Source organism: Wolffia australiana, chromosome 13 (assembly GCF_029677425.1).
Source record: "Wolffia australiana isolate 7733 chromosome 13, ASM2967742v1".
Taxonomy (NCBI): domain Eukaryota; kingdom Viridiplantae; phylum Streptophyta; class Magnoliopsida; order Alismatales; family Araceae; genus Wolffia; species Wolffia australiana.
In genome coordinates, this window is record NC_135847.1 from 10,437,691 (window position 1) to 10,459,800 (window position 22,110).

Consider the following 22,110-nt stretch of genomic DNA (forward strand, 5'->3'; position numbering starts at 1 on the left):
TCCAAGTTAGTATTAATGCATTCGAAAATCATTGGAGAACTCTTCTCCGATATTTCATTGCCTTGGCCAAGGGCTTCATCGCATCATCTTCCTTGAGATGTCACCTCTTATATTGAGGGTGGACGATCCCATCTTGGTCACTCAATCGTCTTCATGAACTTCTTGATGTACCCGAAGTAAGACCGTTTAGAATCCCATGATTAGAGACTCGTTGGCCATAGCCAAAGTACAACTGTCCATCGACAAGACATCTTTGGTGTCTCAGGTCTAAGGACCACTTACACAACCATGACGTGAATTAATCTGATTGAAAGTTCGGTATAATACCATCCAAGACATGATTTAGAAGAAGCTTGTGTGTCGTATGCGTACCACACACTCCCAATTGGGGAGTTTCATCTCAGCCAAGTACGTCGAATGGGCTCGTAGAGAGATAAATATCCGTGGCCTTGAGATGGTGGACTGGGCGACATTGGCTAGAGATAGCCAAGATCACACTTTGCCATGTCGGCTGCGGTGAGATTAGTGCCTGGTATGATATATGGCTAGCTAACGTGTCCTTAGCCCGTCATCCACACTTCGAGCCCCATCACCTTTGATTGATCATGGCACAACTGCTCATGGGCAACACGCGCCACCTTTGGGAGCAGCATGGACCCCCCCTTAGACACATTATCCCATGGCCATCATACTATCATCGGGACCACTCATCATCATCCTATTTGGATGCTTACCATTGATGGGTCCTTCTCCTGTCAATCTTCTTGGGAGTATTTCTGTGAGAAATCCCCCAGCCAGCACTAGGGTCACCACATCTAGCATCCAACAATCATCACTCGTGTCTCCTTCCTCTGGAGACTCATCCATCATGGCCTCCTGACTGATGATTGGGTGACTCATATCGGTCACTACCTCAATTCGCATTGCCATTGTTGCCCCGCATCTCCCCAAGCTTAGACTATGGAGCACCTTTTCTTCCATAGTGAGACATCTCTTGACTTTTGGCACCAAATTACACATCATTGGCGCCCCCTATTGTGTACCCTTTTACTCTAACACCGTTAAGAGTATTTTGGCAAGATTTCCTCTTACCAACATGCTCAAAGTGGAGCCCATTCCTTCACGTCGACATAGCTTACTTACTATGGGAGATTTGGAAAGGGAGAAATTCTTCTCGTTTTGTAGGGACCCCCATGAGAGCACTAGATGTCATGCAACGAGTCCAACAGCGAATGCAATACACCCACCATCTCATACCGCCCCTCGCCCGCAGCTCAGCCATCACATGTGATCTCCTTCGCACTTGGGGCATATCGGTGACCTTCGCCCCCATCACCATTCGGCTACACCTTGTCCATTGGCGCACACTGCCAATTGGCATCCTCAAGTTGAATGTGGATGGTGTGGCCAAAGGGAACCCACGACCAGCTGGAGGGGCTGGTATCCTCCACTATCACATGAGTATTCTCTTTGCCTTCTCATCATTATATGGTATCCAAACTAACATAATAACTGAGGCTATGGTGATTCGTGATGGTTTTCTCCTCTGCAAGGCACAAAACCTCCATAATGTCGTCGAGAATCGAACTCATAGGTGTTAGTAAACATGCTCTGTGCATGTACCTTCTCCCTATGGCGGCTGCAGCAATTATGGCAGGACATCATACGGTGCCACCCGCGCTTGATCAGCATCCGTCACCAGTTGCGCGAGGGCAACCAGACTGTGGATGCCCTCGCCAACCATGCGGTGTGCACTCGAACCACTTCTAATCTTTACTCCTAGCAAGAACTCCCTTAGGCAGCTTGTGGTTGTAACCACATTAAGCGCCTTGGCTTGCCGGCTCTTTGCACGTGTTGCACCCTATCGAAGGATAACCCCCGCGACTGGCGTATTGCATGGAGCACTAGAGGTGAGAGCGCTCGCCCTCTCGCCTGACCGATGTACCCGCCATACACCTCAACGATGACACCTGTTGAAGTCGGGACACTCCATGCACCACCACTATTGCGGGGGACTCTACGCAACGCCAGCACGAGCGACCCTCTCTGAGCACCTCCTAAGCACACTCATGTATTTTTTCTTTTCTTACACCATGGGCATGGACGAGTAGGATCTGAGTGTAATTGGCATATTTATGCTCGCTCCATGCCTATAAATGTTGATAAACAATCTATTTCATATATAAAATCCACTAGGTGGCATCTAGGGCACGGATGGATTAATCTACAAGCACAACCGCAGGGTTGGATGTACCCCACACAATGTATTTTGCCAATAAAAAATAGATTAAAAATACATTTATCCTGCTTTCAACTGTGGATTAAGGGCGTTTGGCATTCAGATTATCCATTGAAATATAAAATTTGATTAAATCAAATATATTGCATTCAAATTTCAGACCAAAGTAATTTTCTCAGTATGTTTAGATATTGTGGAGCAGAAACCACAAATGATAAGAAAACTTTTGCATGGGAATTGTACCATCTTTGGCATTAATTGGAAAATAATAATCAGACGATCATGAATATATATATCATACACATTTTAATTCCATGTGACTGATGGTTTTATTTTTCCATGGTGATAAATAAAAAATTAGATTAAGATACTAAATCTTCTCTTGATATTCATCTTTATGAACCCAAAAATCAAGAAACAAATAAGAGACTTTTTATTTATAAATCAGGGAACATGAAAATGACTTATGAGAGACATTTTAAAAGATATTTCACCAGATTCAATGTCCATTTTCAAAAAAAAATCAAAACCTTAAAATTTGGCTTCAGGGAAGAAAGTGATAAATAAAATTCAACATTATAACTGAGAAAAATGTGAAATAACAAATTATCAATAAACAAACTAACATGAAGAGAATAATATTAGAGAAACTCATGTCTTGTCATCCCAAGTCCAAATTTTCATACGATATCATCGTATAAGTTCCTTATGTCCATAAATATACATGTTTCAAGCAAATTGATTGAATATTTTCATCCATGAAGACATCATAGAATAAACAATTAGAATGAAGATTACTATCCATTATCGACATTAAATTCATATAGAATGAAGATTACTAGATTCATATCCAGCCACATTTTTTATTTAAGACTCTACGATCACATCCTTGTTTTATTGTGCCCACATTCATAATATTATTCCTTAAATAAATCTTCATCCAATTCATTTTAACTACACTATTAGCAGTATGGAAGTAAAAACGTGAGTTCAAATATTTTAAATGGAAATACAGAGGGGATGAAAAATATTTGGTCTCATGTGACAGTTTGACTAAATAATCAGGAAATTGCATAGGATACTAATAGCATCACCTTGTATTTTTACATAAAAATATTGATAAAAAGAATATTAGGGCTCGAGACGGTTACTGTACAATATGTTCCTCATAAAATTCGTCAAGATCACAATCGAAATAGTCAAAACCAAAATTTGAACTCACCTTGGGTATGGATGCTATTAGTATCCTATGTATTTAAGCAATATAAGGATAGTCAAAATTAGATAAATCCTTTTCTAAAATGAGCTTTTTTAATCTGGGAATTGGACCATAAATATTGTCACCTTGGTGAGGCAACCAAAGGTTTCCAATTTCAATCATTCTCTCCTATTGACCAATCTATAACAATTTCAGAATTTCAATCATTGTTATTTTTATTATTTTGTCAAGTGAACTTACCTCAGTAGCTGAAGAGAAACCATTAAAAGGTGTAGATTGGATTGAAGAATAACAATCCCCAGTTGTTCCAAAAACCTTTATCATTTTACAATGTTGGACAATATATTAAGAGATTAATATTATTTTTATCTACCCAAATTTATGAGTTATGCTCTCTACAACAAAAATTTGGTAATATTCTGTGTGTTTATGCATGTATCAAATCTGATGTTATTTTTTCATGAGATTGTTTTAGCCATTTTGAACTGAGAACATCTAAATTCTAATTGTGACTAATAAATCTTAAACCCTGTTCCGATGACATATTTTAGACCATCCCAATGTCTCAAATATGTCAGGAAATAATTAACCTCAGTGGACTTTCATCAAGTTTCATCATCCATTATTTGATTCTTTCAAGTATAAGATAATTGCATTTCACACCGCCTGCCGTCAAAGTAACATTAAACTAATTCCACATATATTACGATGAGCTTCAACATCACTTCTGACAGTCTATCTATTGAATGATTTATATATTTAGTTAGGTTCTTTGTTGAGCCCAAAGAACATGTAATTAAAGAAATAAAGAAAAAGGGAATTCCATAAAGAGTTAAAATCAATATACAAACATGCCCAGCGATAAACCTCAAGACATTAAAAAAAATCACTCAATCGTGGCCTCCCCAGCAACAAACAAGAACATATCGAGAGATATAATTCTGTGTAGGAGAAAACATACAGATTTATGATGAAAGATATATTATAGTGTGCCCTGCGATGAACATGAAGACGAGACATGTGGATCAAGGATGAGCTTCACTGAATCTTAGGAATTCCATGAAAGAATAAAAGATATAGAGTTAGTTTGCTTTGGATTAGGAAAAGAACTGGATATAGAATGTATGAACTTTGGTGAAGCTTAACATGGTCAGACGACATACCAGGAATCAAAAATATTTTTTGGTGTGGGGAAAAATGTATGAATGGATATAGAATGTATGGACTCCACTCACTTTCAACATGGCGAGTGACGAGAAAGAAGAAAATCAAAAATAATTATCAGCAAGGGAAACAAAAATTATGGAGAGGTATAGAATAATGATGTATGGATGGTAGGGAACGGCACGCCCGGACGTGACGCCCCAGAGGTGACGGAACGGATGACGATCCGTGACAGACGGTGACGTGATGAAAGTTTTGTCACGTCACCATCCCGTCACACGTCTAGGATTTTAAAAACAATTGTCACGTTCGCGTCACCGTCATGGTTTGCGGCGTCACCCTCACGTTTCCATCACCGGACGGCATCACCGTCTCATGTGACGGGAAAAACAACCATGCAGAGGAGAGAGAATTGGAGGGGCATATCTCCAATTATCTTTGGATGGCATCCTGTTGCTGTGCGCGAATAAATGCAGGGACTTCTCTGTAAAATGCCAAGAAATCGAGTTAGCGACACCACGTGATGAAATCTCAGCCGTTGAAAAGCTTAAATCTAACGATTTTTAAGCTTTTTGTCATTTTTAAAAATCCGTCACGGTCATCCCGTCACGTCACTCGTCCGAGGCTCTACGTCACTGTTGCATTACCGTCACGCCCAGTTTGTCATCCATCACCGTCACCGTCACTGGCCCCTAATTTCGGTACCGTCACCGTCACGTCATCTATCACGTTACCGTCACCACGACATGTGACGTGACGGATGACGGCTGCCGTTCCCTAATTGGATGGATACAAACATTTATGAACTCCACTCCATTTTGATATGTCCCACAACAAATAAGAAAAATGAGTGAAAATTAATATTCACCCGGGAAAAAATGTAAAAATATAAAAAGCAGCAATATTTCCGTACCGATGTTGAGACAAAACTCCTGGTTCTTCATCGCAGAGGCTTTCCGTAGAGATTTCTGTAGACAATCTTGGTTCTATACACGAGAATCATACTCAAGGCCATGGCGACGACGCATAACCCAGACATGATCATGTAGGTGGCGAAGAAGCAGACAGGGCCTTGGCATTTCAGTGCCTGTTCCACCTTCCGATTGGGAATTGAGAGGACCCATTTAAGGAAAGGCAGTGATGAAGGGCTGTGATTGTCCCTGGCCTGTTTCTCAGCCTCGTGATCGTAGATCGAACTGGCGATGATGCCGGAGAACACGAGAGAGCCGGCAGGATTGGCCACAGTGAGGAAGTTGTAAAGAGCTCCAAAGTTCTGTAGCCCGAAAAGCTCGGAGGCGGCGGCCGGGACGATGGCCCAGTGAGCTCCATACCCAATTCCGATGAGAAGAGTGCCCCCGTATAGGGCACCAGGCCAGCCCATGGCAAGGAAGAAGTGACCAACCGCCATGGCTGCCTGAGCTGCTGCCATGGCCACCGGCCTTGGGTATGCGTAATCCCTGCACGCAGCCCATGAATGGATGTTCTAAGAGGTGGACCCGATGTGATGATTATGATAGTGATGATGCTGATGATGATAGTGATGATGACGATGATGATTGGGATGGTAGTTGACTAACCGCAGTTTTTTAATGTATAACTTCAAGATGATCATGAAGGAGATGGCCATTAGCTGAATGGGGGGGGGTGGTAAAGACGGGTGAGTCAGACATTATAACGATGAAGAAGGTATCGAAAGCAGGGGTCATAAAATGGCGACTCAGGCATATGATGATGATGATGATGATGATGTCAGTGGTGGTGGATGTGGTGATGGCCATTAGCTGAATGGGGGGGGGTGGGGGTAAAAACAGGTGAGTCAGACATTATGACGATGAAGAAGGTATCATAAGCAGGGGTTGTAAAATGGCAACTCAGGCATATGATGATGATGATGATGATGATGATCTCGGTGGTGGTGAATGTGGTGATTAGACTTTCAGCACTATCCGAAAGTAAAAAAAAGTGAAAATGGGTAACAGAGACGAGATAATGTCGATGGAGATTGTAATTTACAATCTTATTTTCTATTGTAATCTGTGATCAGGGGGGTGGAAATGATGATGGTGATGGATATCATAAGTAACTAATCGCAATTACAAATGTTATAGAGGTTGGGATATAAATGGGCAACTCAGAATTGATAGTGATGATTGTGATGGAGACGATGATTTTTAGTGGTCGCTGGAAGCAATGGTACAACGGGTATTATGATAATGGTTTGCAATGATAGAGATGATCATGATGATGCAAATGCTAACCAACCAATCATACCTGACAACAATCTCAGAGAAATATCCCCCGCCGACGCGACCCAGAAAGTTCCAGATGCTGATCATGGACACAAAAATATGAGGGTCATCATAACCCAGCGACTCGCTCATCTGACCCAGATTATCAATCACGGTCAACCCGGACCCAGATCCAAGCAGCAGAGACCAGAAAATCAGCCAGAAATCTGCCTTGATAAGCGCCTGCATCAGCGTGAAGTTCTCCCCCCTCCTTGGCCCCCGCCTCCTCTTCACCCTCACGGCCCCCTCCGCAGCCGCATGAAACAACTTCGACTGCAGCTGCTCTATCCTCTTCTTCCTCTCCAGCGCTGGCAGCAAATCGACCTTGTAAACCAAGCAAACAATACTTGAGTTAAAAGAAAATAGAAATTTAATGGTCTTTATATAGACTCAGCAAGAGAGAGAAAGAGGGAGTTAAAGTCCAAAATGGGTCTAACGAGTCTAACGCACCTCTTTGGGCTTCTCCTCCTCCAGCTCACTCAGAAGAATAACAGAGCTCTGTCCTGCCTCAGTCAACAGTGGCTCCTCCTCTTCTCCCCTCTCCGTTGACCAAAAAGTCAACCATAGAGGAACCGCCGCAGGCAGAATCAAGATCAGGAACAGAGCAAGTGTAAGGACCGTGATGACGGCCTGGCTGACGTCGACGAGATCTTCTAGAAGCATCACGCCGAGCAGGTATGCGGCCAGGAGGAGGCAGATGCTGTAGAGGAAGGTGAAGCTGGAGGGGTCGGAGGGGCGGGTTTGCCTGTGGCCACCGACGGGACGGATGACGAACATGAGGGCGATGACGACCATGGTGGGGCCCACGGCGACGGTGAAGATCAAGGCAGCGTGGTCTGGAGTTTGAATCGTGGCAAAGACTTGTGTGAGGATCGCGCCACTTAGGCCGGCAAAGCCCTTGAGAATTCCCACCACTGGGCCCCTGTTCTTGGGGAAGTTCTGCACACTTGAGACCAGCGCTGCGGTGTTGAAGTAGGTCTCCCCGTTGGTCCCCACGAAGATGAGAATCCACATCTGGAGTAAGGTTCATGATCAGAAGCGAAATTAAGAGTTGGTTTTATAGTTCCGGATTGTCCCGGACGTGGACGATGGACAGGACAGGACGAATTTTCGTCCCGAAATTCATCCCGGACGAAAAAAACCTAATTTATATTTTTAATGTATTAATATAAATGTTTCTAAATTTTTTAAGGGAAATACGGAGGAGAGAGAATGCAAATGGACATATGTACAATTAATTCTGAGCCGCTTCAGTTTGTGGGAAAAAATACAGGGACTTTGATGCAAATTGTCATAACGAGGTCATATGGCGAGATCTCAACCGTCGGATGTGAATCCGGCGGTTTTTCGTCCACATCCATCTGTCCATCGTCCGAGACCTCCGGACGGACGGTTTTTTCATCCCACGGGACGAAAACCGTGCCGTCTGGTGTCCCTGGGGCAAATTTTCGTCCTGAAATTCGTCCGTATCTTCGGACGGGACGATTTATTCGTCCCAGGATGAAAAAATCGTCCCGTCCGCGTCCCAGAACTATAGTTGGTTTCCATCGGAAAACTGTTTATGGAGATCATCTTCTCAGAAATGAATGCGAAGAAAAAAATGAAATACCAGGGATCCTGGTTGAAGATTAGACCAGAGGGCAGCGGCGATTATAAGAGTTGATGATGATCAATATTCAATCTCGAACTCTGAGAAATTCTCGGAAAAATTTAATCTTGATTTAATTTTATCTTAAAAACAAATGTTGATTTTGATTGGAAGGCAGTATATGAATTCAATAAGGAATTGCATCTGGTCGGAAGGTCTTGATGGACAGTGAAGCAAATGCAAATAATGGAGTTGATAATGATCAGCGGCAAAATTAGGAGTCGATTTGGATTGGAAGACTGTTTACAGAAGTTATCTTCCCGAATAAGAGAAAAAAATAAGGAACCAACGGTGATGTTGATCAAATAAGAAGCAGAGATGAATGACGGAGCTGAGAAAGATCAAGATTCCAGATCACCGAGGAATCAGCGGGAAATTCGACAAGAACACTGCTTCCAAAGATAATCTTGCCGGAAATGCCGAAGAAAAGAGGAATCAAGACCTATTCTAGACGCGAACGCGAATAAAAAAGGAAATCACGAGCTATTCCGACGAATCAATCGCGAAATTTGGATTCAATATTCAGTGGAATACTGTTTAAGAACCTAATCTTGCCGCGGATCGCATCAAAAACACGATCACGCGATAAATTGAGGAGGAATCGAAGGAGATCTCGACGGAAAACAAGAAGAAATCGCGGAACTTACAGCCCAAAGAGGAAGCTGGGGCGCCCTCCCGGTGACGATGAGCCAGACCCAGCCGTAGCCGACGAAATTCTGCAAGGCGCCGACCAGCAGCGCCCCCCACATTGGCAATATATCGCACAAGCTTCCTGCAAGAAACCCGACGCTATCACCGAGATCCTTGGCCACTCCCAAGCTGGCGATCTCCCGTTGGTTGTAGTTGAGCGCGCTCTTGATCGTCGGCGACATGCTCCCGAACAAGTACCCCAACCCTGCGCAGGATTGTATCCACATACCCGCCACAAGCACCAGCCATCTGTTGTTCACCAGCGACTGGATCTTCCCCATCGATCCGTAATCGATTCCAATTTCGTCTTCGCAGATGCTGAATTTCGCTTGATTTCTGGGGAAGATGATCGCGATGATCTAGGAAGCACTGGAGTGGATGATTCACCTCGAAATCTCAGCCTGGGAATGAACGATTCGCGTTAGACTTTCATATACTCGATTGATTTCTGGAGAAGACGATCGTGATAATCTAGGAAGCACTAGATTGGAAAATTCACCTCGAAATCGCAGCCTGGTTTGAGAAATCCGCCTTACACTTCCCTTTCCTCGCTTGATTTCTGGAGAAGATGCTGAATGAGGAAGCCCTGGATCGAAGAAACTGAAGAGGGAAATCACGCAGAACGATCGTTTCTGAAATTTATCTCGCCGTTGCAGATCCTGATCCGCGGTCGATTGGAAGCCTTGTGTCGAAGAATTCACCTTGGAATTGCAGCCATCGGAGTGTGATTTAATCGATTAACCGAAGGCCAAACTTAAGAAGAACAATCCACCATCAATCGACTCGATTTCTGGAGAAGATAATGATCCAAGTAGCCCTAGATCGAAGAATTCACCACCTCGTAAAGCGAATCCAGCTAGGAACGAAGACGAGAGAGTGATCTTATCGAGAAACTGAAGGCGAGAGAACTCCGGGGGTCCACTCTACACGTGGATCACTCCTCCTGCAACAAAGCGCCAAAACGATGACGCCATTATAGATTCTCGAAGCCCGAAATTTCGCCAGATCGAAGGTGAAATCACCAAATCAAACAGCCACAAGCCGCCGAAACCCTCTCAGAAGGCGGTGCAAGAAGCAAATCGATGACGGCGACGCGGCTGGATCGATTCAATCGCCAAGAAATTGAAGTCCAGGAAGCCAAGATCAACCGTACTTGGATGAAATCCGTCGGTCTCGATCAAGATTGAGCAGATCACGAACCTCAATTGACGTGATAATCGATCGCGCAGGACCGCGAAAATGGATATTCTTCGAACGAAATCGCGCGAAGAACTAAATTTTCGAGCAAGGAACGTGTGATTACCACGGCCGATTACGTTCTGAGAGCGACCAAGAGTCAAATCAACGATCAGTTATATACTCAAACGGCAGCCTTTATATATGTTTGATGTCAGCCAAGAAAGTCCACTTCATAATCACATCAAATTATCAGTCAAAACTGTTTTATTTTCCAATTTGTATTAAATTAGGGTTGGACTTTACGGAAGAAGGATTGGACTGGGCGGAATGGGGAACTGAGATGTAGGTCCTCCATTTGAGGTCCTCCACTTCATAATTTACTAACAGGTAGTAAATTATTAAAATATATAATATATTTTTCAAAAAAATTTAAAAATATTAAATCTAACTTGACGGAGAGGTTTTTATCGAGTTAAGTGTTATCGTGTATTTTAACAATCTTGGGCACCCACTTGATGTAGAGGAGTTCTTCTTTGAAGGTGGGTAGTAAGAAGCAGTGAAAATCTCTCACCGTTCAATGTTTATTCCTTCTCTATTGTGCTGGGAGAAAGATCTAAGAGGGAGATTGAGAGAGGAGAGGGAAAGCAGAGAAGGGAGGCAAAGGGCATTCATTACCAGCTGTTTAAAGCTCGTTATGTGGATATTCAACATAAATTTTCTAATTTGACTTTTATGTTGCCTAGTGAACCTAACTGACCAGACTGAAACTGGTTCAGTCTAGACGGGGACCGAACAAGAACAAACCGAAGCTGGACCACACTTTAGGTAAGTTTAGGTATTTGCTGAAAACACAAACCGGACCAAGACCATCAAACCCAATAAAGAATTGTAGGAAAAAATCTGTTATATTCTTCCTTGGTGAGAAAACATCAATAAAATACACACCCATCTATCAAAGTTTTGTTTCGTTTACTCCAAGTATTAGATCTTTGAATTAGGATTAATACAATATATGTTATAACCAAAAAACTTATCTTTGAAGTATGATTTCATGAGAACAGACAGTGTTAGAAAACAACCATAAAACATAAAACAACGTTTGCCATTAAAAATTGTACAAACTTCATATTTCAACACGATTCTAATGATCTTTTGAGTTTTATGATATGTAATCAAATTTAATTTGATAACTGGGTGTAGTGTTTTTTTATGTAGAAACGGAATATAATTATAATCGCCATGTTTCATCCTCCAGAATTTACTAGTCCTTTTCACTAGTCTTCATAAGATTGATCAGCGTTCACTTCTTTTGATTTTGATTTGATAGTGTCCTAAGAACTCCACCTGTCTCTGGGTCAACCTCACATTTAATGTTTGAGATTAACTTGGATTTTATTTAATATAAAAAAGCATTAAAAAATTGATCTATAAGAAACTTCCAAGAAAATACTTTGGTACCCAATACAGTCCAATCAGTATCACCTATAAAGTGCAGAAAATGCCAAAAGGCTTGTATTTTTTTATTAAATGTTTTCACACCAGCCCATCTTACATTGTGAACAGGAATGGATGTCCTATCTTTAATGCTTTAAAAAATCCAAGCAAATTAAAGAGAGTGAAATCCCACCTAAAATAAAGATCCCAAATCCAGATAAGACGGTGTTTTTAGGCATTGTGCACAAAATCAAATTTGAAATTCTAAACATCATAATAAAAATGTGCCGAAAATGCTATAGTAAAATAAGTTTCTAAAAATGGAAATTATATTTAATTTAAAGATCAAATTAGTGGCCTGCCAACATATTTGAGTTTTGACATATCATTAGACATAAGAGATATGGAACCAAAAATATAAATGTGGATAATAGGGAAATGTATATTACCACAAATACGGTGGGGATGTAATTTATATGATTTACACAAACTATTGAAAGTAAAATCGATTTGTTAAATTTTAGTTTGTTGATTTTATTAATTAAGTCAAATAATTATCTATCTAATATTTAGTTCAGGCAAAATTTGAAGTAATTTTTTGAAAGGAAAAATTCATAATAAAAAAAGAAAAATATGGATGGAAGAGAGTATGTGGTTCCACTAACATGCCAGCCCAATCTGCACGCACAAGTTGTACAACTGCAGCCCATGGGCTACCCCAAGCTGTAGCCCCTTATCATGATGAAGAACAAACCCAATAGTGAACCCATTAGACAAAAATCGGTTTCACTAGGGACCCATTATGCACCAAAAGGAAAGATCAGGATCCTGGCAGGCCTAAGTAAAGATATTATGTAGATTCCAGGGCTTGTGGAATCTATCAGAAGCTATTATGTCACCCAAGAAGATCTTTACATGACAAAATAGAAGGTTTGCACCTATGAAAAGCTGTGGCAAATATATTATGCAGATTTTATACGAAGAAGAACATGTCAAATGATTCTAAGATAGAAAAATCTATTAAAAGATTATGTGGGACTTTAGGTACGTTTATGCATAGCTTGTTAGCTTAAAAAATGATATCCTTCTTGGGCCACCAGTTGCTAATGGGCCTCAAGAAATGGGACTCTAGGCTAAATCAATATAGCATTGGCAATTCAAATGGACAGCTTGATATGTGGTCTCAGCCACGAGATTGCGACAACCCAACCATAAAATTCACAAGGGAGAAGCTCTAGATGAAAGGTGGCTCTTGGATGATGGCAAATACAGACATGATGTTAGTCGAATTTAGTATATGAGATGATTGGTTATTATATGAGATGATTAAGGGACAAGGTTGTGAAATCATGACTAAAGGATGGTGAATGATCAGTAGTGGTGAGTATAATGAACCTATAACAGGCGATAATCATGACATGGTGGGTGATAGTAATTTTGTCTAGATGTGCAAGCATTGACAATCCAGTGTTATGTTGTGGTGGAAAAAGTTTAGGTCTACTTTTAGGCTTAGTAGGGCTATTGAATACTAATAAACCTAGGCCTGCAGGTTTATTAAGATGTACCAGATTAATCTATTAAGATGCATGTTACATGTGACATGTAACGTAAAACTTATCAGATTTATTATAATGGTCCTAATTTAATCATGTTCATCGATAGATAGAGATTCGATCTCGAGGTGATATATCCAATGTGGGTCAAGATGGCACAATAAATTTGTGATATATCCAATGTCAACCATGTATTTTATGATTTTAAAAATTTCTATCTACTCCATGAAGATTGACCTATTATTTGATCATTGCACCAATTATTTGTTAACTATGACCCAGAAGTTCATAAGCATGGTATTCCAAAGAGCCTTACCTTGAATTCAATAGCTAGTTCACGAGAATAGTCCTAGAGGGCTATTTGATCATTAAGACAATCATTTGTCAACTATGACCTAGAAGTTCATAATCATAGTATTCCAAAGTGTCTTACCTTGAATGCAAGAGGAAATCAACATAGATAGTCCTTGAGGGTTATTGAATCATTGGAATAATAAATAAAATAATCCATGAGCCTCAAGGTTCACGTAAAATCATCCATTGAGTGTCAAAATATATACTAAAATATAGATTTTTTAATGAAAAAATTCCCATTAAGTATGAATTAGTGAAAATATTGAATAAAATTCACGTAGGATAAAAATATTTCTGCTATTATCATTTTTTCCTTATCTACTTCGGTTCTGTTTTGTTCCAATGTGATAGTGATGACAAAAAAATAATGGATGAGCAATACTTGTACTCATCAAGTTGAAGGTCGATATTTGACATGACGAGGGTCACATGGATACATCTGGTGGCAGGATACATGAATAGTTGAACCTGTCTCCCGTGAGTAACCCAATAGCTATGGCTCCAATCTGAGCTAAGAGTATTTGACATCACATTTAGCTTATTTTAAAAGTGTCATAATGATTCACTTATGTCTTTTGCTGCACAAGTCATTTAAGGATCATATCAGTCATGACCTTAGATCCCAAAAGCAATATGACACATGTCACCTCTGAGGATTTCCTCACACATCCGTCCTAGCTAATTTGACCAGTTAGTGTTGAATGGTTATCTGTACCTTAATTCTTTCTCGGAGTTGCAAGTCAATAAGGGATTTTAAGACTGCGTAACTCACAACAATAAGGATTCATTAAAGAGTTGACATAATCATTTGTACCTTCTAGAGCATGAGGTGTAGCTTGGTATCTCACTAGCTGAAACTTGACCTATTTATTGGGTTAAGTCTATCCTTGATTATATATTCTATATGTTAGATGTGGATAATTAATTAAGGGTAGAAACTAATGATATTAGGCTTCTAGATTTATTAATGAGACTGGTACATGAGCTTAGAATGTCCAAAGATTTAAGATTTTTTTAATGAAGTATCTCCATTCACATAAAAATATTAGGAAGCCCTGAAAATATTTCACCCATTAAAGTAGTCTTTGGGGGCCACATCCTTCTTCCCTATATAGTCATCTCCGTGTCCGTGAGTGGTATCATGAGAATATTTTACAGGATATCTATGAACTATGTTCAAGAAGTAAATGATCATATATTCGTTGTGTTAAGGATCGTGAGGAACATGTAGAAGCAAGAAATTTTAATATCTGAAAAGGACTCAGTTAGGGAATCAATTTTTTATTGTTTTTCACAAGGTCACTTTATCATCTAAAAACTATCGTTATAATTTATGTTCTGGTTTGTTTTGAATTCTTCAGGCACAAATCATTTTCTATCATAAATCACAACTCTAGAACCCAACACAGTTTTCTATGCTTCAGCATGGAGGTAGATGATCCTATTTGTTCTTCTTATGTTCTTCTCCCTTATTGGTCTGAGGAGATGAAATCCCTATAGATCAGGAAGAGCAACAAGTGAGAGTGAGAGAGTGAATGAGAGGTATGAGTTAGAATGTGTATGTATCTAGAGGATGCCACTTATTCCCTCATATCAATCAAAATAAAGCAACTTGATTTAGCTCAAATGTCGAGTTACTAAACATTTTTAACTTTACCATTATGTTGAAAAGGAAATACAACGAGAATTAAGAATAGTTAAGAAGATGCAAATGAGATATTATAGAAGAAAAAAAAGTGAACTTAAAAACAAAAAAAAATTAAAATTCCCTCCTCATTCCTTTTTGATATAAACTAAAATCCATATCCATGTTTATTATTAAATAATAACTATTTTCTCCCTTTCTTCCACCGGCCATGCTGACCTTCTTTTCCTGTCTCATGTCATAATGATGTTCAGATTTTTTTAAATTATTTTAAATATATAAAATAACTAAATTTGCAAAGAAAATATTTTTAAGTCATAAATATAATTTTAATTTTATATTAATAGTTTACCGATATGTTTGATTTTTCGGATGTTTCTGTGATTTCCTGCCATTCTAGTAATCCACCACACAGATCAGGGAAAGAAAAAATGATAGAAAAGTGAATGTTAGAAGACTCGTAATTGTACAGCTTAAAATAATAATATCAAAAATCGTAATTTGGGCTAAAATTTTGACGGTAGTTTTGTGTTCACACTTATAAAAAGACCCTTATTCTTGTAAAAAGGTTCCCTTGGATTTTGTTCCTAATTATGATTAGCAAAGTGATTTTCTCATTAAAAATCTTATTTGGGATTGTTCTTTCATTCTAAGACTGAAGGACTAAACTAGTGACTTTTAGGTCTTGTGAAGAGATTGTGCTATTGAGCTTGTTGGGCACATGATGATGAGATTAGTGTGATCGTGATACTTTTTGGACTTCCATCTATCTTTATCCTAGGATATTATCATGAATACCGAAGGTTTCCCCATCATGTATTCTGTCACCAAGTCTGCCACTCATGGATGTCTATCCAACTCCATCTATGTCACCACTAATGATGATAAAATTGACATCAATTCCACGCTCCATTGCTCTCCAACATATATCTGCGACAATCTCCTATACAATCCTTGACTTGATGACCTCACTATTAGTTTTCATTTGGCAGTGCGGAAGCATCGGCTAAGGTATTTTAGTGGAATTCATTACTATTTTTTACTATAAAATTCATTATCAGTACCATGTTTTTCCTAAAATTTGCTATTTAGGTTAATAGGAAAATCTCATCATTTTATATTTATTTTCAATTAATTTTCAATAGCTTGATTTTATTTTATTTACAAAATAAATTATAAAATAAAACAAAACCTAACATTTACCCATTCAATACTTGCTGCCTATGGAATGGACCTCAAACCTTAGTTTTATTTGTGCTTGTAATAAAAATAAGAAATATTATTTAATAAATTAAAAGCACCAAATGACATAATGAACCGGAATTTACGGTTCATCACTCATTACATCAGAGGGATTGGATATTGTTTTCTATGTATATGTCCTTAAATATCCATTGCGCTTTTCCCAAAAGTGGATAATCCAACTTGTTTTTGAGACTTCGCTTATCAATCTTTGTAATGTATGCTAAAAAGTTAAATTTGACATCACTACAAATCGACTAGGAAACTTCCTTGATAGACTCGTATGTCTTGAACCGTGTGGTTTTGTCAAGGGTCGAAAGATCCACAATAGTATCATGCTAGTTCACGAGTTAGCACAGTTATTGGACACTCATATTTTGGGTTCGAATGTCATTATCAAACTTCACAGGGAAAAGGCTTTTGATAGGGCGCTTTGGATTCACTGATCCATTCATCGATCTAGTTGATGCTCGTATTAGAGAGAATCACTTTTCTCTCTTGATGGAAGGAAACTACACTTGTTTCTTTATTGCCACACGAGGTCTACGGCAAGGTGATCGTATCTCACCCACCCTTTTCATTTTGATGAAGGAGGTCTTTAACTGATCAGTCACACTAATGATCGCTTAAGGATTCATTCAACTGTATGTTTCAAAAAGGGTTACCTGATCATCTCACATTCTCTATTTGTAGATGATGCTATCCTTTTCCTTAATTAATCTAAAAAATCCATTAAGGGGCTGATGAGTGTACTCAATGCATATGAGTGAGCTTTTGGCCAGCTTGTCAATGACTCAAAGAGTAGCTCTATGGTTGGCCCATCCACCACTATGAAGCCCTCACATATTATCCAACAATATACACGATACTCATGATGATGCATTCTTTTCACCTATCTTGGATGCCCTATCTTTCTCGCCAAGCACAAAATCATTATTGTGATGCCTTGCTGGCCAAGTTGAGAAAGAAACTAGATGGATGGAAACTTTGCTTTATATCCCTTGGATGGAAATTAGATGGATGGAAACTAGATCCAACTAATTCGACATGTCCTCTTGAGCATTCCACTACTTACCCTAGCAACTCACATGTTATCACTCGCTGTTCTTCACTTTGTGGAGTGCCTATACGCGCATTTCCTATGGCAGGGTCACCTTGAGGGATGCCATAGATACCATTGGGTTTATTGGCAGAAAGTATGTTGGCTGATAGAAGGGGGGGGGGTGGGCTAGGTATCATGCATCCTCAAGACGTCCAAGACGTGCTTCAAAAGAAGCTTGTGTGGCGTATGTGAACCACGACTTCCCTGTTGGGGAGCTTCATCTCGTTCAAGTACGATTAGTGGGCTCGTAGGGAGTTTGATATGAAGGGCCACAAAAGGTGGCAGACTTGGCAGCCACATTGGCTAGAGATATCCAATGTGACCTGTTGGTATATCAGCCGAGGCAAGATTAGTGCATGGTATGATACTTGGGTCGCCGACACTCCCTTAGCGCGCCACCCCCATCGACCATCATCGACCATGGTTGACTGTGACACAGTTGCTAATGGGGAACACAACTCCTATGGGAGCAGCATGATCTCCCACTAGATCCCTTATCATAGGGAATGGCTATTGCCATAGGGCCCTCTCGACCAACCTATCCAGACGCTCACAATTGTTAGTCCTCTTGGGACCATTTTTGAGACAGGTTCACTATGCAGATGCCATATGTTGTAACAAGAGAAATCCCATCAATTGTTTGAATTTCTCGCCGATTCGTGTTTTTTTATTTCTTGTTTTAGCATGCTTGTATTTTAATTTTTGTCATGTTGGTTTGTCGTGTCGTGTTATGTTCGTCGTGTGCCATGTGGCGTTGTTTATGTTTCTTAGTTATTTGCTTTGTTGTAAAGGGAGTCCATGTATAAGGGCCCCTTAATGGACCTTAGAATGGGCCCTCTTGTAAGGGCCCATCATGGTCCTATATAAAGGCCACGATGGGCACCAAGACATTTTAAATCTGGACTATGTATTGTGGGTGTTATTTTTGTCCAGGTCTCACAAGGAAGAAGAGAAGGAGGAGAGGAGGAAGAAGAAGAAGAGAGGGAGAAGAAGAAGTTGGCGAAGGGGAAGCTCAAGGAGGACGTTCCAATCCTTGCACTCCTTTCATCCATCTCAGACGTGTGTGCGTCAAGTGACTTCTCCCATCGTCTCGTCACCATGAGGATCCTGCAACTACTGCCATTTTTGGGTCGATCTTGTCGTAAGGATGGTCAGAGAGCGTTAAATAGTGATTGGTGGAATTCCTACTGCCTCTCTGAATGCCACGATACCGCTCCCCATCGGGTTCTAATTTCTCTTCACATGTCGGCATAGTGTCATTCGAACTCTGAATGTCATGGGGTACTTGTACTAGGGTCAATAGGTGTTTGGGCATTCTTGGACTCCGCCATCTCATAGTTGCGATCGATCAACCCTGTGGCTCTCGTTGGTGCCCAGTTGCAAATGACCCTCAGTGGTCATCGTGACCACACCGGTCATGCTCTTCACGCATGATTCACCGCATGGATCCACTATAAACAACCGACCACACTAGTTGTGCACTCAATCATCGCGGTGCACCACTCAACCGTGCGGACACCCCAACCTAGCCATGCAATAGCACCTGTGGCAGTCGTGCTAAGCACCCTAGGTACGCCATCAGCTTCACAGCCCACCGCGTTGGCCGCACTATTGAGCCGCACAACCTTGCTGGTCCATCGCATAGTTAAACCTCACAGTCATACCACTAAGACACACAAACGTGCAGGTCCCACGGACCTGTTAGGTTCTAGAGGCCTTGATGTGGATGAATAAATCAAACTATTCCGTAACGAAAGACTTGAATGGAATCGAATGGCATCATTTAAACCATGCAACGAAGTACCTTTAAATGGATCACATCTGTGATATATTAGACCCTGGAGCAAGCCGAGTCAAGCTACTCAAATGTGCAGCCTCTACATGTATCCACGCAATCCTTGGCACGTCATATCTCCTCCTTCTCGTTGACGAGCCCCGTTCTACCTCCATCGTTTTTGTTACACCATCCCGATCGCATCGGGCATGGAGAGGTGTGAGGGGAGAACGAAGAAGGGTAAAGGCCCCTAAACAATTCTGCCCTAGGTGAATTTTGCTCGGGGCCTTCCCCTATTTAAGTATATCTTCTGATGTCCAAAAGACCATTTGCGTGTCACCCTCTAGGCCCATGTATCAGTCTAGTTAAAGACATCTATTGGCCTTCCAAATTAATTAAATATATTAACATATAGATTAATTAATGTCGGATTGATTTAACCCAATCGATAGGTCGAGTCTCCAACACGTGGGGTGCCAAGCAACACCTTGTGCTCTAGAAGATATAAAGGAGTGTGTATCGACTTACTTCATGGAACATGTTCATCATCAGTTACCGTGTATGTATAGTCCCTCATCCTCTTGACGCTCCTTGGATAACTTAGGGTATGGTTAACTATCAAACCCTAATCGGTCATGCAAGTTAGTACTAATGCATTCGGAAATCATCAGAGTACTCTTCTCTGATATTTCACTGCCTTGGCCAAGGACTTCATCGCATCATCTTCCTTAAGTTGTCACCTCTTATACTGAGGGTGGACAGTCCCATCTTGACCGCTCAATCGTCTCCATGAACTTCTTGATGTACCAGAACTAAGACCGTTTTGAATCCCATTATTAGATACTCGTTGGCCATTGCCAAAGTACAACTATCCGTCCACAAGACATCTTTGGCGTCTCAAGTCTAAGGACCACTTACACAACCATGATGCGAATCAACCTGATTGACAGTTCAATATAATAACATTCAGGGATTCGTACGAATCAAATTCAGTGAACTCTTTCCACTAAAGAGCACCCACTATCTATCCTTAGTGTTATTGGACCAGAACCGGCTGTACTCATAATATGAGTGAGGCTAGATAGAGCTATTCAAACAGGATACTTCGATGTCCTTCTCGACTATCCTTCGAATAGGAATGTTCATAACACATGCTTAAAGACTAGTGATCTTTGTATTACGATCTCATCATAATTCCCCAAGTCCAATCATTTATTCATGGACTTCATTATAAGCATCACACGTGCATGATAATGAATATGTTGTATTGATGAACATGGAGCGAGATGTGGAACATGTGATTGACTTGCCGCCCGCATATATTTCCATCAAGGCCGAGGTAGACACCCAACCGTAGATCGATGTGCCCGATTGTGTAACTGCGTCTGTCGAGGACATCTCCATCCACACAGTTGGGCCTCGCTGCCCCAAAGTCCAAAGTAACTGCCCAACTGCAAGTCATGCCAGCCACACAGCCCGAGCTTCATTGCTGCACCGACTCGGGTTGCATTTTTACGACGCCATTCTCTTTTGCTACCTAACTTCTATCTCCTCATCTCCTCTGCTCCGACTACTGCTCTTGTGCCGCATCCCCGCTGCCTATCAAACCACGCTGGTCCCCATCCAGCCCAATGCCTCCACCAAGTGTCCGCATCGGTATTGCACCAACAAAGACGACGACGACCGACATCACCGATGAGGTTTGCGTCCCCTTGCTCGTTCGCTATATTACTTTCGATAGTATATTTTCGGTTGCACTCTGATAACATGCCTTTTTGGTACCTTATATGATCATAGTTACATGTTTATCTATATTAAATTACTCATATTTGCATGTTATCAAACTCAGAATGATTAAATCTTTTTTAGAATGACATTCTGAAAATTTTAATTTTTTTGTGGTTTTTCTAACAATAGATTCTAAAAACTATAATTTCTTAGATAGAATATGATTTTTATGGAAGTTTTTGACATTAAATTTGCAAAGATATGATTTTTTTTACTCAAAATAAAAATATATTTATACGTCTTTTTTTGGCTTTAGTTTATTTAATATGAATTTTTAAGTTTTTTTGGCTTTTAGTTTATTTAATATGAATTTTTAAGTATTTTTGGCTTGTTTTTGCGTAGGGTGACGTGGCATGCTCACGTCCACTCAATTAAAAGAAAGAAAAGAGAATAAAAAAGAGGGTGACGTGGCACGCTGACGGGCCGCCACGTCAGCCTCGAGAAAGAGGGCCTTTTAAATGTTTTTTCTTTGTTTTCCTTAATTTTTTTTTCAGGTACACGTGGCATGGAATACAAAGGGGCACCTGCGCGGAATACAAAAAACGCAGAATACCAAGTGCTTTGACTTTTTAATAGGTAGGGAAATTGAGCATGTTGACGAGTAGAGAGAAGGAAATCAAGGGCTAGAATTGCTTCAACTTCAAACGGCTATAACTTTTGATCTACAACTCTGATGAGCTGAAATTTCAGTGTTGCCTTGTCTTCCTCTCCTCTTTCTATCCATATCCTTTGATCTATAAATAGAGGCATGGATCCTTGTGAAATTCATCTTGAACTTGCCTCCTTTTTTA

The 22,110-nt window shown here is 40.5% G+C and overlaps 1 protein-coding gene across 3 annotated transcripts; it reads right to left on the reverse strand.

Annotated features, from left to right (window-relative positions):
- Window positions 1-4,254: 4,254 nt before the first annotated feature.
- LOC144710841 (Major facilitator superfamily protein) lies at window positions 4,255-10,562 on the reverse strand. 3 transcript variants are annotated; one of them, XM_078584666.1, is made up of 6 exons: window positions 9,748-10,562; window positions 9,206-9,649; window positions 7,361-7,924; window positions 6,894-7,234; window positions 5,536-6,079; window positions 4,255-4,452 (listed from the first exon to the last, which is right to left on the reverse strand). In XM_078584666.1, the coding sequence occupies exons 2-5, from the start codon at window positions 9,527-9,529 to the stop codon at window positions 5,563-5,565; spliced, it is 1,746 nt and encodes a 581-aa protein (XP_078440792.1). In that variant the 5' UTR covers window positions 9,530-9,649; window positions 9,748-10,562; the 3' UTR covers window positions 4,255-4,452; window positions 5,536-5,562. The 3 variants fall into 3 exon arrangements, with proteins under 3 accessions (XP_078440792.1, XP_078440791.1, XP_078440793.1); XM_078584665.1 differs by having other exon boundaries at window positions 4,255-4,505; XM_078584667.1 differs by lacking the exon at window positions 4,255-4,452 and adding an exon at window positions 4,709-5,106.
- Between the last annotated feature and the right edge of the window lie 11,548 nt (window positions 10,563-22,110).